The 13,954-nt window shown below is 36.7% G+C and overlaps 1 protein-coding gene across 1 annotated transcript; it reads right to left on the reverse strand.

The window, feature by feature from the left end:
* Window positions 1-599: 599 nt before the first annotated feature.
* On the reverse strand, window positions 600-13,686 carry LOC149502450 (4-hydroxyphenylpyruvate dioxygenase). Its single transcript, XM_089729440.1, has 9 exons — window positions 13,568-13,686; window positions 10,754-10,843; window positions 10,535-10,639; window positions 9,101-9,316; window positions 6,382-6,482; window positions 4,274-4,378; window positions 3,543-3,750; window positions 2,316-2,555; window positions 600-1,392 (listed from the first exon to the last, which is right to left on the reverse strand). The coding sequence occupies exons 1-9, from the start codon at window positions 13,568-13,570 to the stop codon at window positions 1,318-1,320; spliced, it is 1,143 nt and encodes a 380-aa protein (XP_089585566.1). The 5' UTR covers window positions 13,571-13,686; the 3' UTR covers window positions 600-1,317.
* Between the last annotated feature and the right edge of the window lie 268 nt (window positions 13,687-13,954).

Genomic DNA, 13,954 nt, shown 5'->3' on the forward strand with positions numbered 1-13,954 from the left:
CACTTTAAAAATAAATAAAATCGAATTTGATGTTTACAAAGAGAGTGTTCAAGTAATTCCTTTTGGATATTAAGAATGTAATCATTTCATTGCATTGCAGAGCAAACAATAATATTTAAAAATCATTATTTACAGCTTACGATTTCTCATGTTTCTAATAATTTACAATGTCCGTGGTCGCGGACGATGAATGAGTCAATTATCGAAATTATATTGCGCCAAATTCGGTTTTGTAAGAACTAGTGTTCGTGCAGCCATCGAAAGGGGAATGCCCACTCTCCATAGTGTGCTAGGCCCAAGGTGGACATCAAATATTACTATAAAAATAGACTGATTCAAATTCTTAAATGTATTAGATATCTAAATAATATAATGAAATCGACGCCACTATTATAAAAAATATAATAAAAATAAAAACTCGTTTTGAGGTTAATTTTCTATATAAATACTTCAAGAACTTTTCTTTTTTTAATGTTTAAGATGTTCCTAATGTATTTTTATCCAATTGTAGTTATTAGGGTATAAAAAACACACATACTTCTTTAATACATTAGATTTATCGTTTTCAAATTGGGATTATGAGGAAAAAAACTTACTAGTTGCTTAAATTGCTTTTATTGAGAATACTAAACCTAGTTAAAAACTAATTTAAAAAAGTGTATCAGGCAAATACTTAAGTAACATTCATATGTTTTAACCTGACCTTTTGAAGATGTTTATCATTGACAGTAGCGGACTTGGCTGTCATCCTGTTAATAGATATTGACAGCAGAACTCTGTAACTACTATTTTGTTTGCCCTACCCATTCGCTGGTAATTTAAGGAGAATCTACCACCGGATCGGAATTGCGACCCGTTGAGAAGATCCGGCGTGAAACTCACTGGGTTGACAATATCAAAACGTCAAAATTGAACTCAGATTTTTTCATGTACCTATGGCATGGGCCTATGTTTCATACTTCAGTGACCTATACAGACATTTCTAACAGTTCGTGGGACATAGTGTATATTATGGGCTCTAGTAAAAATTTCAAAATAGATGCGCAGAGAACTCCATTAACGCAGTAAAAAGGTTCTATAATATTTTTTTCGATTTTATATTGAGTTAGCTAGGTACCCACCCTTACTTGTATTATTCGATATATTTTTTTATGTTTCAAAATAATAACGCACGTCAAAAGTTAACTTCAACATTCATAAAAATATTCTAGAAAAGACACAATTGTACATTTCAGAAAATAGGTAGGAAAAAAGAAACAAAAAATCTGTTGGATTTATTTAACAATTTCATAAGAAAAAAATATTTGCTTTTGTACGTCACAAGTTGCCGCGTTTTTCCTGTTCCAACTCTATTGATTCGAATAGAGTTTTGAAGTTACCCGCCCCGAAGCCCTGTGGAAGGTTTACAAGGTAAATTATGCTTTGAATTTTGTGGCTTTTCACACAACTGAATAATATGTAAGGTGACTTATGTGGTGGGGGATAAGAGTAAGAAAAAGAAGAATAAGGTTCTAATCGCACGGGTGTATCAGAATATGAACGGAAAACTCATTTACTGAGCATAAATATTTGACTTTTTAGGAAATCCATTATGAGCCGGCAATGTAAAGCCAAGTCATTCATAATACATCCAGTTTTGAATGTCGTCTCCCGCCCGACAACTGGTATTTAATATTACAACATATTGCTTATGATTTGAACTATTACTTCAGATGCAAATTTGAAGGAAGTGTGAAAGTATACCCCGGTGATTGACAAATTAAAGAGCGGACGGTTAGTGTGGTATGGAGATGTGATGCATAGAGAGAAGATGCATGTAACTAGGAGATGTATGGATACGGTAGAGGGAGCAAGGTAAAAAAGGAATAGGTCAACCGAAGAAGATATGGATGGAATGTGTGAATGACGATATGAGAGAGAGAGAGTAGTGAGTGTTGCGATGACGGCTAATAGAAGAGAATGGACTAGAAAAATTCGCTGTACCGACCCCACCTAGTGGGATAAGGTGGAAACAAAGAAGAGATACTTCAGATACAAATTTAATAACAATTATTTTGTAAAAACCTGAAGGCATGATGCATACCATTATCGGTGATATTGTAAGATCTCACTGCTTGGTACCACCACCTTTCTTACTGTTTATGCCGTGAATCAGTAATGCGTTCCGGTTCGAGGGGTGGGGCAGCCGTTGTACTATAAAACTGAGGCTTAGAACCCATTTAAGTTGTTAATGTCTCCCGTAACCACCAAACACCACTAGGGCCGTGAGTTCGTCAATCCACCTAAGCAATAACAAAAAAAGAACACGATCTCACATTGTGATTCCGCCGTTGTATGACCTCTAAGAAGAGCGTGGGTCTGTCCTGAGTGTTCTTCGTGAAGATTTGCAGTAGATAACCGTCGTCGTCATAATCTATGAGTATGTTCAGGCGTTCCAAAACATCGATACTTTCCGCCACGCGGACTTTACTTTGCTTCAAACGTTCCCGTATTAGGTTGTAGTATTTTGAAGGTATCGAGAGGAATTCTACGCCTCTCTCGCGTAGATTTTCGATCTGAAAACGTTTTAGGTTGTTTTTAGAATATTCAAAGGCGGGAACAGTCCGATTTGCTGTTTTAATACTGAAAGAAATCCCACCGGTTACCGAAGCGATACAACTTATATGTCTAACAAGCGACCGGCTCCGACTCCGCTCGGGTCTTTAACAAAAATTTCAACGATATTTGACGTTGTTTTATTTTTTTAAATAAAAGAACACTTATTGCGGCATAACTATATTAGTTAGACATATGCTATGGCGACATTTTTTGTAAATAATAATGTGTTCTACAAAGTCGTAGTACATTATTTTATTCTATCGTCAATAGTTTTAGCAGGGCACGCGATGTAAATAATAGTTTAGGTAATTTTTTTACACCTTGGGTTACATTATTGGAGTTTTAGTAAGGATCCCTAATTTCAAAAAAGATTATAGCCTATCTCACTCGGGAATAGTGTAGCTTCCAAACAGTGAAAGAATTTTTCAAATCGGTTCAGTAGTTTCGGAGCCTATTCAATACAAACAAACAAATCTTTCCTCTTTATAATATTAGTATAGATGACAGAAATTAGGTCAAAGTTATATTCCCTAACAGCTGTACCATCGCTTAAGCCGGATTACGTGTTTGCCTCGCGACAGAAATCAGCAAGCTAATGTTGTTTACAGGTGCGCGCTAATATGGTCTTACGACAGTCAATTGTAAATTTCTAGTTAATTCTAATATAATCTCTGTAATCATTTAAATTAGATACGCTTTGTATACTATTATGTGTAAGTTCGAGACAAGAGGCAAAACGTCACTATTCTAACGTTCTCGATGGCGTAAAAGTTAGCTCATATTTGTATGGAACGGGATCGTTTGCTTACGTTTGCCGCTAGGGGCGCTGTTCCAACTGTATACAGAATTGGGCTAACTTTTACGCTATCGAGAACGTTAAAAAGCTCGCACTAAGCACACTGATGTCGTTTAGTTTGAAATAATAGTCTAACTTAGATTCTTACAGCAGTAATTATGTCCTCTGTATTGATAGCGATGTGCTGAACTCCAGCTCCGCCGTGGTACTCCACGTATTCCTGTATCTGACTCTTCCTCTTCCCGGCGGCTGGCTCGTTGATCGGCACCTTGACCGTTTCCTCCCAGTTCGCCATCACAACTGACCGCAGAGCGGAATATTCTGTGCAAACTTGCTTGTCGTCAACTGACCAGAATCTAGTACAGTAAATAGTTAAGCAATAAAATTAAAACTCTCCGAACGTTTACTGATTGGTAATTAATTAATTTATTTATTTCAGTCTTCTTACAAACTAACAGCTGAACCGAAACATTACTTACTGGTGGTAGGACCTCTTGTGAGTCCGCACGGGTAGGTACCACCACCCTGCCTATTTTCCGCCGTGAAGCAGTAATACCTTTCGGCTTGAAGGGTGGAGCAGCTGTTATAACTATACTGAGACCTTAGAACTTATATCTCAAGGTGGGTGGCGTTGTAAATGTCTATGGGCCCCAGTAACCACTTAACACCAGGTGGGCTGTGAACTCGTCCACCCATCTAAGCATTAAAAAAATCATAAGGTATTAATGGTACTAACTTAAGTAACTTATAGCAAAAGCTGCAATGTAATGAATAGCTGTGACGAATGAGTTCTCCCGGAAGGGCGTCACGGCCCGTATATTTCTACCGCAAAGCTATAATCACAAGATGACTTCAAATCTTAAGGCGAAAGGGTCATACCTGTGGAATTGGAGGCATCTTTCGTACCACGAAGCGGCTTCCTCCATTTCGTTGTCTGGCTGGTTCCCAACAATGTGATCTATAAAGTTTATTTCCACTTTAGGTCTGAAAATGAAAAAAAATGTATTTGAAATTTGGGTATTTACGGTAAAATAGTTCCATATGTGATATATTAAATTATCTGTTACATAATTAGCATACATTTTTTTAATTGTACTGATCAAACTGTTATACTAGTTTCCCACTCAAACACAACGTAAGGCAACTTTTCTTAAACTATGAAATTACAATACTTTTTTTTTTCGTTACTATAGTAATCGGCAAACTTCGTGAGCAAATGACCTTGACTGCGCAGAACCGAATTTTAGATCACTTTGGTGGTGAGGGTGAGGCGCGACGGCAGGGGAAATCGTATCGAGCGCGTTATTGGTAGATCAGTCGAACCCTGCGTCCCGCACTGCGCCCTCATTCCGCTTGCTCCCAAAAGTACGCTTGCGTACAGTGGAAAGTCTATCGTTATTAATCGTTAAGTTATTTGTTATAATTGCTTGTGGACTTTGTTGCCATTGCTATTTGTTGAGTGTTTGTTGATTTTTTATAAAACATACACTATGCCGTGACAAACTGGTGTAGTACTTAAAAGAAAGGGTAGAAAATTTGTGTACGACGTATATTGCTTCTTTATAAAACATGGGAAGAATGATATGGAAAAATTAAAACAGACTTCGGAAGCAACAAAAACATTAGTGAGTACTGTTAGGTGCATTATTAACGAAGCTAAAGGCTCTGGCTTGCTCGCCGTGTTTCGGAATCCGGGTAAGAAAAGATCAGGGAAGAAGAAAGTTACCGGAATGGATAGTTTCGTTCAATCTGTAATAAAAAGATGTAATCATAATAACTACATAACAAGCAGCGAAACTCCGTACCGTAGAAAGGCTTCGAAAAATTTAAAGAAGATATAAATTTTAATGGCTCGGAATTAAGCTTACGACGGATTATGAAAGAGCTAGGCTTCAGATGGAAAAAAAGGACAGAAAATAATCGGAAGCTGGTAAATGAAAAAAGTAACATTCGATTACTACGAATCGAATATCTTCAAAAAATAATTAATTATAGACAAAAAAGAAGACCGAATCGACCGAGTTGTAAACTACGCCGATGAGCCCTATGTCGACTCATCACGATGATAGCGACTCGGGTGATGAAAACAGTGATGATGATGATGGTCAAGATTATGATAACGAAAAAAAAATTACAAATACCAGCTTCGCTTCAACTGAACCAAGACCTGGCAACAGCTCTAGTTTTGACTTAATAGAAGGAATATCTATTTTACCCCAAGATTAAATTATTACAATTATTAACCTATATGTTTTGTTGATGTTCTAATAAATATATAAATAAATACATATGTTGATTTTAATAATTTAATAGCATTATGACGCAGAGTAAGTAATGTTTTTGCACGTGAGTGTACCATGCGCAAACTTACCCCCACTACGTCGACAAATGCTCAAGAAGTTTGCCGGTTATTATACCAATATTGTTTGGTAAAAAATACAATCAATATAATATTATCCGAGTTTCGCAAAACGCAATAACATAACCCTAAAAGTATTTTAAGACGTGACCTCACTATTCGATTTTATTAAGACGTACATACACAACATTTCAAATGTGGCCTAACCAGTTAACCTGCTTAATAAAATATGATCACTCTTCAAACTTGAGGTCACTGCGACAAATATTACTTTATAACTTTAATCTATCTATCTATCTATATATCTCTGTATATAAAAATGAATTGCTGTTCGTTAGTCTCGCTAAAACTCGAGAACGGCTGAACCGATTTGGCTAATTTTGGTCTTGAATTATTTGTGGAAGTCCAGAGAAGGTTTAAAATGTAAATAAATATGAAAATGCTCGGAATTAAATAAAAATAACAATTTTGTTTTTCCTTTGATATATCCCCCATCGGACGGATTCCTTTTGTTTGTTTTAAGTTTATTTTATACAAAAGTTTAGGTATTTTATTTATCGATTGAGGCACTACGAAGTCTGCCGGGTCAGCTAGTGTTACATAAAAAAGAAAATAGTTCAAAACTTACAAATATTTGCTGATCGGATCTTTCTCTAATAGTTGGTATCCCGGCAAAAATGGTCCGGTATATTTAGAGCGATCGACTAGAGTGTGAGTATTACTGCCGTACTGAAAATTGGAAACAGTGTTGGTTTTATATTAGTAGATCGAAAGTCTGATAGTATGTATGAATCTATGTATTTATTTTGGCAATGTAATTATAACCTAGTGTTTATTTTTACTCATGTCTATACTGCTTCTATACTAATACTAGTACTTCGGACACGTGGCCCGACAAAATCCAGAGAACTTGGAAAAATTAATAGTTGTAGGTCACGTGGAAGGAAAGAGAAGTCGAGGAAGATTGCCAACCAGGTGGACGGACATTATCAAGGAGGCCACAAACACCAGCGTCCCGGGCGCCATTAAGCAGGTCGAATGCAGGCAGCATTGGAGGAAGCTGGTGCAAAAACTGGACCAAGGTGGTCACGACCCTCAGTAATGAGGAAACGACAAAGAAGAGAAGAAGAGAGATACTATAATTAATATTATAAGGAGGAAAGATTTGTTTGTTTGTTTTATTGAATAGGCTCCGAAACTACTGAACTGATTTGAAAAATTCTTTCACTGTTTGGAAGCTACACTATCCCCGAGTGACATAGGCTATATTCTTTTTTGAAAAAAATTAGGGATCCTTACGAAAACTCCAATAATATTACGAAAATTAGACAAATAATAATATATAAAAAATAAATAAATAGATAAAAACAAATATTATTTAAATGAAAATAAAATTTCATTAAAATAATAATAATTATTCAAACTACCTTTATAATTTTCTATTTTTAGAAACCTGACGCAAATTTAAGGATTAATGTGTGTGTATTATAATTTTTTATTTTGAAATTTTTATTAATGCCCCCTAAGCGAAGCCGGAGCGGGCCACTAGTCTACTATAGTTCTTTAAATTATCGCCATATATTAACTTAACCACAGCTACACCCTTCTTAAATGTTTCATTTCATCAACGAGGGTTGACTGGAAGACAATGCCTTAAGCGTTAAGTTCGCCTTTGTAGAATATTTTTTTGCAATAAAGAAATTTCAATCAATCAATCAATAATCCATCGAGGCTTTATGGTCAATTGGCTTCCCAAAGAATGTTCGGGTGATTTTGTCACGTACCTATTTGGTTAGGACGGTTAGTCTGGTCGACGATATACGGAGGCTTCATTCTCATTTGGTATCATAAAGATTCTCAAAGTTGATCAGGATGTGTCTTAAATATTAAGTGTTTTTATCTTTTTGTGACGTGTGTCTTTCCGGCACCCACGTCAGAGGTTGGCGAGCATTTGGATGACGATTTTTAAATTGAGGTTATTATTAACTTGTTGGAAATTGTTTCGAAAACTAATGAATTCGGAGCTGTTTAAGATATTCTATATTTTGAACGGTTGACACTGAAAAAGTAATTTTAACTATTTCTACGGTTAGCGAAAACCGAAGACAATAATACCACATCATATACCACTGGTGGTAGGACCTCTTGTGAGTCCGCATGGGTAGGTACCACCACCCCGCCTATTTCTGCCGTGAAGCAGCGGTGCGTTTCTGTTTGAAGGGTGGGGCAGTCGTCGTAACTATACTGATACCTTAGAGCTTATATCTCAAGGTGGGTGGCGCATTTACGTTGTAGATGTCTATGGGCTCCAGTAACCACTTAACACCAGGTAAGCTGTGAGCTCGTCCACTCATCTATGCAATAATTTTTTTTATTACGAATTGTAAAGTCAATCATTAATTCATATAAAACAAAATGATTGCATGTTAATCATTATGTTAAATAATATTTTAAATGTCAACATCGTACGACTTAGCATTCCTTAGTTGTTTTAAAGTAAACAAAGTTTTGCATAATATTGCCAACATAAATGATATGGCAGCAAACCGTCACAGTATTCAAATGACATACATTTTAATGTCTCGTTTAGAGTATTGGCCTTGGAATATTGACGATACGGATTCATGTATCTCTCTTTTAATGTGGATAAATTGACGAATCGTTTTAAACTTTCGCGGCTTAACTTATCGTACCTATGTAATATTACATATTATTTCATGGAGGAATTTCTATTCTATACCCGGGATTAGGGCCCTTGAAAAGGTCGAAATATCGGGAATTCGTTAAACGTGAAAGTCGTGGCGAGAACCCGATAAAAATAGTGTATGATAATTGATAAGGTACATTATTTAAAGAAATACCTTACATAAAATGCTAATTGTTTTTCTCGTACGTAGGTTGGATTCGGTATTAGTGCAAAGGAAGATGGCGAACTATCATCCAGAGAAGGATAATGGGAGGAGATGATCACGACACTCGGACATAAGGAATGCGGCTCAGGGAGGAGGTTGGTTGCAGAAAGCGTTCATAAGCCCAATTACTTACTAACTTACTTAATTTACTGGTGGTAGGATCTCTTGTGAGTCCGCACGGGTAGGTACCACCGCCCTGTCTATTTCTGCATATAAGCAGTAATGCGTTTCGGTTTCAAGGGTGGGGCAGCCACTGTAACTATACTTGAGACCTTAGAACTTATATCTCAAGGTGTGTGGCGCATTTACGTTGTAGATGTCTATTTGCTCCGATAACCACTTAACACCAGATAGGCCGAGAGCTCGTCCACCCATCTAAGCAATAAAAAAATTGTTGCCACATGTACCTCAAGACATAGCAGTGATCTATCTTACCGTTTTCAATGTAGCCATTCTGACAACGCCGTATTGATCTTTTTCTTCCCACAGATCCTTGACGACCTTCGCTCCCTGTTTCCTTGCATACTCCAATATGTAGTCCAAGTTTTCCACTTGGAAGGCTACGTCTTTCACGAAGTCACCATGAATTGCCACTTCGTTTACGAATTCGGTTTCCACTGGCTCATATTGCGCTTGAAACACAAATATTATCTACAAAGATGATAAAAAATTTAATGATTTATTTATTTATTCGGATTACTGTACCCTAAGCTTTGAATTAAAGTTGTTATGTGAAAACGTACGCTTAGATAATTTTCGTTGTTCTATTGGTTGAAAAATGTACGGTTGAATTGTATGAATTCCAGAAGATATAGGAAGAAAACCGTATGGAATATTTTTTTTGTATTTTCTTAACTGACCTATTAAGACCTATTAAGAATGCTTTTTAAAAAATAAAATTGCCGTTTCATCAGACGGAGACAAGAGGGCGAGCTTTAGGGTTCTGACGGGAGAACGGAGACTTGGCAATGGTTTAAGGGAAGCTGCTTTGCGAATCTACCACCGGATACGAATAGCTAAGAAGATTCGGCGGGAGACTCAGCGGATTATCACTCTTTGACGTATAAGTTGGCTTGTGCTTTGACCTGTGATAGCATTAATACCATCTAACAGAACCGAGACTGCATCGTGTGGACGCGACTGGCTTCTGCGTGAGCCTCATCAGGAATGTACTTAGTGGTGGCTACGGTAAAGGGCTTATACGTTCCAACAATCAGTTACTCATGGGTCGGAGAGCTCAGAAATATTGATAACTGTCAAACTAATGACTTTGACAATCATCAAATGTTCATAAAAAAAAACCGTAGTGGAGACCTCGTTAAAGTGGTTGATAGGGGCTGGATGCGAAAGGCAAGAGACCGAAAAGAATGGGATGCTTTCGAAGAGACCTACATTCGGCATTGGGTGGACATAGGTTGAAGAAGAGAATGTACAAAATCATCAACAAAGATTTTCAAAATTAACACATTTTATTATCATTCCCATTTGCTTAAACTACTACATTGTTTTATTTATTTCCTTTGAATGCAGATTAACGAATAGCAATGACAGGGGCCCAGCTGGGCGCCTGCTTGCCACTTTAGGCTCTTTTAGAATCTCGTTTGAAAAGGGACATAGCATAGCATTTAGGAATCATCGCGCACAGGAGTTAACGTCATACCTGGATGGGGCGTGGCTAAAACTCTGGAATGTAAATGACCACTGTACTTCGAAGTAGTATGGAGCTGCTAACGGCAAATTGTATTACTTTCTCCGCGTCTTCCAAGCATTCAAATCGGTATTCATTTGAGCACATTTAAAATTAATTAAATATTAAAAATCACTAATTTTTCATTTGTTTTTCCAAGAGTCAAGAATTTAGACAGTTACCTTATTCATTCTGACGGCATGAGACGAAATCTGTCTAGAACCCGTCTCCAGACCGCTGTAAGCCAATGGCTCGAAGCCAAACCTCGTCACGTAGTAGCTGGCCGCCTAGAACCAGTTTATTTACATATAATTAACACTTTTTCGCATTAGGGGCCTTAAGTTAAACTAATACGAATAATTTACATAAAATAAGAATTAATTCTTAAAGTAGGTACTCACTTGTTTGGCGTTCGAAACCCAAAACGTGACGTGGTCAAAAGCCAAGAAACGACCATCAGCCGGCTTTCTGCCCTTGTCCGTGTAGCTCGTCTGTAATACAACACAAATACATTTACACCAATTGGATCGATCCCTTAACGGTGCTTTAAGGCACCACAAGCACCGGTCACCGTCCTCGTCGAACCCGTCGCTTGCGACGAAGGGCTCGACGAGCGAATTAACCCACAGACACAGCCCACTGAGTTTCTCGCCGGATCTTCTCAGTGGGTCGCGTTCCGATCCGGTGGTAGATTCTGCGAAGCACTGCTCTTGCTAGGGTCAGTGTTAGCAATTCTCCGGTTTGAACCCCGAGAGCTCACCTACAAAGGTTAGGGTGAAGCTGAAATAGCCTCTCAAGGCTATCAGCATAGGTAGGGAAACAAAACCAATTGGACAATAAAAAGATAAGATAAACAATCTATACTGCTATCACTACTATAAACCATATACTATAAACCATATTTTAAATGTGAAAATTTGTATACATATTTCGTCTTCTCGCATTTAAACTGTACAATCTCAAAACTTACTAATTTTACAGGAGAGTATTTTAAAGATTTAAAACATGTGATATTTTTAATATTAATCATCTTTGCAACATATTTTTTTTTTTTACCAGTTACATTATCTGTCTTTTAAAGTAAGATAAAATTATGTATTTTTTTTTAATAGTAATCAATATAGGTAAATTAAAAAAAAAAGTAACTAAAACTACGCTCTTTTGACAGTATTTATGAGAAAAATACTGGTTATACCAAATGATTCCGAATATTAAATCAATTTCGAATATTTTAGAAAATTGTACACTTTTAATGCGAAAAAACGATTTGTTAAAAAATCACGTAAAAATGACTGAAGGGATTTGGATGAAATTTCGCACGGTTATTGATCATACAACAAATTGTAAAAAAAATTTTTATTATGGAAAATCTCATGACCCGGACAACGCCGGGTACATTTGCTATATACTAAGTAAGTACGACATCGTGTTGGTAGACTCATATTTTATGTACCAACAGATCTACGGATCATTATTCTTTTATGATTGAAGGGTTACTGGTGGACCGGAGACATTTTGAGTTGCACTGGGGCGAGCAAAGGCTCAGCCAGGAGCGGCGGGATTAGCTAACAGGTGCCCGAGCGCCTCCGAAGAAGACCTAACAACTCGAGAGCAGCTGTTTCGGGAATGAATCTACTACCGGATCGGAATCGCGACCCGCTGAGAAGATCCGTCGAGAAACTCAGCGGGCTGATTCATGGGTTAGGCACGGATCAAGTTTATGGGCTTAAGAGTGACACAAGCAACTCTTTGTCCCGGGAAAATACTAAGTTCTTTCAATTAAAAGTTTCATGTGAGTAAGCCGCGCAGCATTAATGTTCTATCATAATGAATTAATTAATAATTTAAATTTTATGCAATTTCACAATGACACACATGCAAGATAAAGTATTTGAAAAAGAAAAGTACTTATTAGACCTATTAAATGAGACCAATAAAATTACTAACAAAATATTTAGTTACGTAATGTGTATTAGGCTTTATACATAATCCACAAAATATAGACAAACTGTAGTATTAACTACGAGGTAATGGTACCAGTACTTACCTGTGCGAGCCCAGAAGACTCCCTACCTATTAAATCTATACATATAAAAAAATTGGAGTGTCTGTTTCTAACATTGAAATAATAACTCTTTACTACGTACTTATGAATATATATACGGTACTGTATACACCAAAATAACATTTTTTAAATTTCTGTCTGTCTGTCTCTTTGTTCCGGCTAACCTCCGGAACGGCTGGACCGATTTTGACGAGACTTTCACTGATAGATAGCTGATGATCTAAAGAGTAACTTAGGCTTGGTTAACTTTTTTTAGACTAACTTCGCCCCGCGGCTTCACCCACGGTACTAAAATAACCGCGGGAAACATCGCGGGACTCTGCTATTAATAATAGAATTTAATGTTTCCGAAGCGAAGCGAGGGCGGGTCGCTAGTATAAGATATAATCATATAACATAAAATATGACTGAAATATGCATGAACTGAAATATGCATAACTGAAATATGATTGCATGAAATATGCCTTCGAACGAAAAATTCAAATACATAATTTTTTTCCGAAGTCAGCGTAAAAAAAAATGGTACTGTCATCGGTTTTGGATTCGTGTGTATATTTTCAAGTTTATCGAACGTCTGTAGGTTATCGAAAACTAATTTTGAAAGATCCTATTAGATAGGTAGATACAGGTCAAGCTAATTAATTTACATAAATTATTATTTACAATTTGAATTTGGATTCTAAGTATAATTGCGATTGAACAAAGTAAGCAAGGAGTCGACGAACACGACTGACTCCTGTAAGAGATAAGTCTATGGTGCATCTTTTCATCTGTGGGCTTGCTTAGTGCGAATTTTCTAACGTTCTCGATAGCGTAAAAGTTAGCTCATATTTATATGCAACGGGATCGTTTGCGTACGTTTGCCGCTAGGGGCGCTGTTCCAACTGCACACAAAATGGGGTTAACTTTTACGCTCTCGAGAACGTTGAAAAACTCGCACTAAGCACACTGAACACTCATTCAGGCGACTGGCACCTTTAAGTAGTCTCAAGGTCAACGACAGTGTGAATATTGGAATGTTGTGATATCTATGGTTACTTAACACCAAATCTTCCGTGAGCCCCATCTGCCTAACTAATCTACGAAATCAAAGACCTAAACAAATATTTTTTAATTATTTTAATTTAATAATTTTTCTTTATTAACTCACCATTTTGTATTAAGAATTCGATTAACGTTACACGTGCGAGTCTCTTGTCTGCACTGAAACGTTGGTAGTCAAGTAAGGTTTTATATTAAAACCAGAATAGTGAATTCAATAAAGTTTACAAATAAGAAAACAAGGCAGATATAAAGGCTTGTGCACATTTGAACGTTGTCAATAGGACGTCTTGCCTATTGACGTTTGTGGATTAAAGTTTTTTTTTGTGTAACGATAAGCCATTTTAGGTATTTAAAAAAAAATTGAATTGGATTAAAACATTAATCTAAATGTCGAATAAATTATTAGTTTATTTTATTTATCTTATAGTGTTGCATTATCTATGGCTATAACTACCTGAAACAACATGTATGAACAGTTTGCATATTATTATGT

The sequence above is a fragment of the Bombyx mandarina genome, chromosome 08 (assembly GCF_030267445.1).
Source record: "Bombyx mandarina strain Sakado chromosome 08, ASM3026744v2".
Lineage (NCBI taxonomy): Eukaryota > Metazoa > Arthropoda > Insecta > Lepidoptera > Bombycidae > Bombyx > Bombyx mandarina.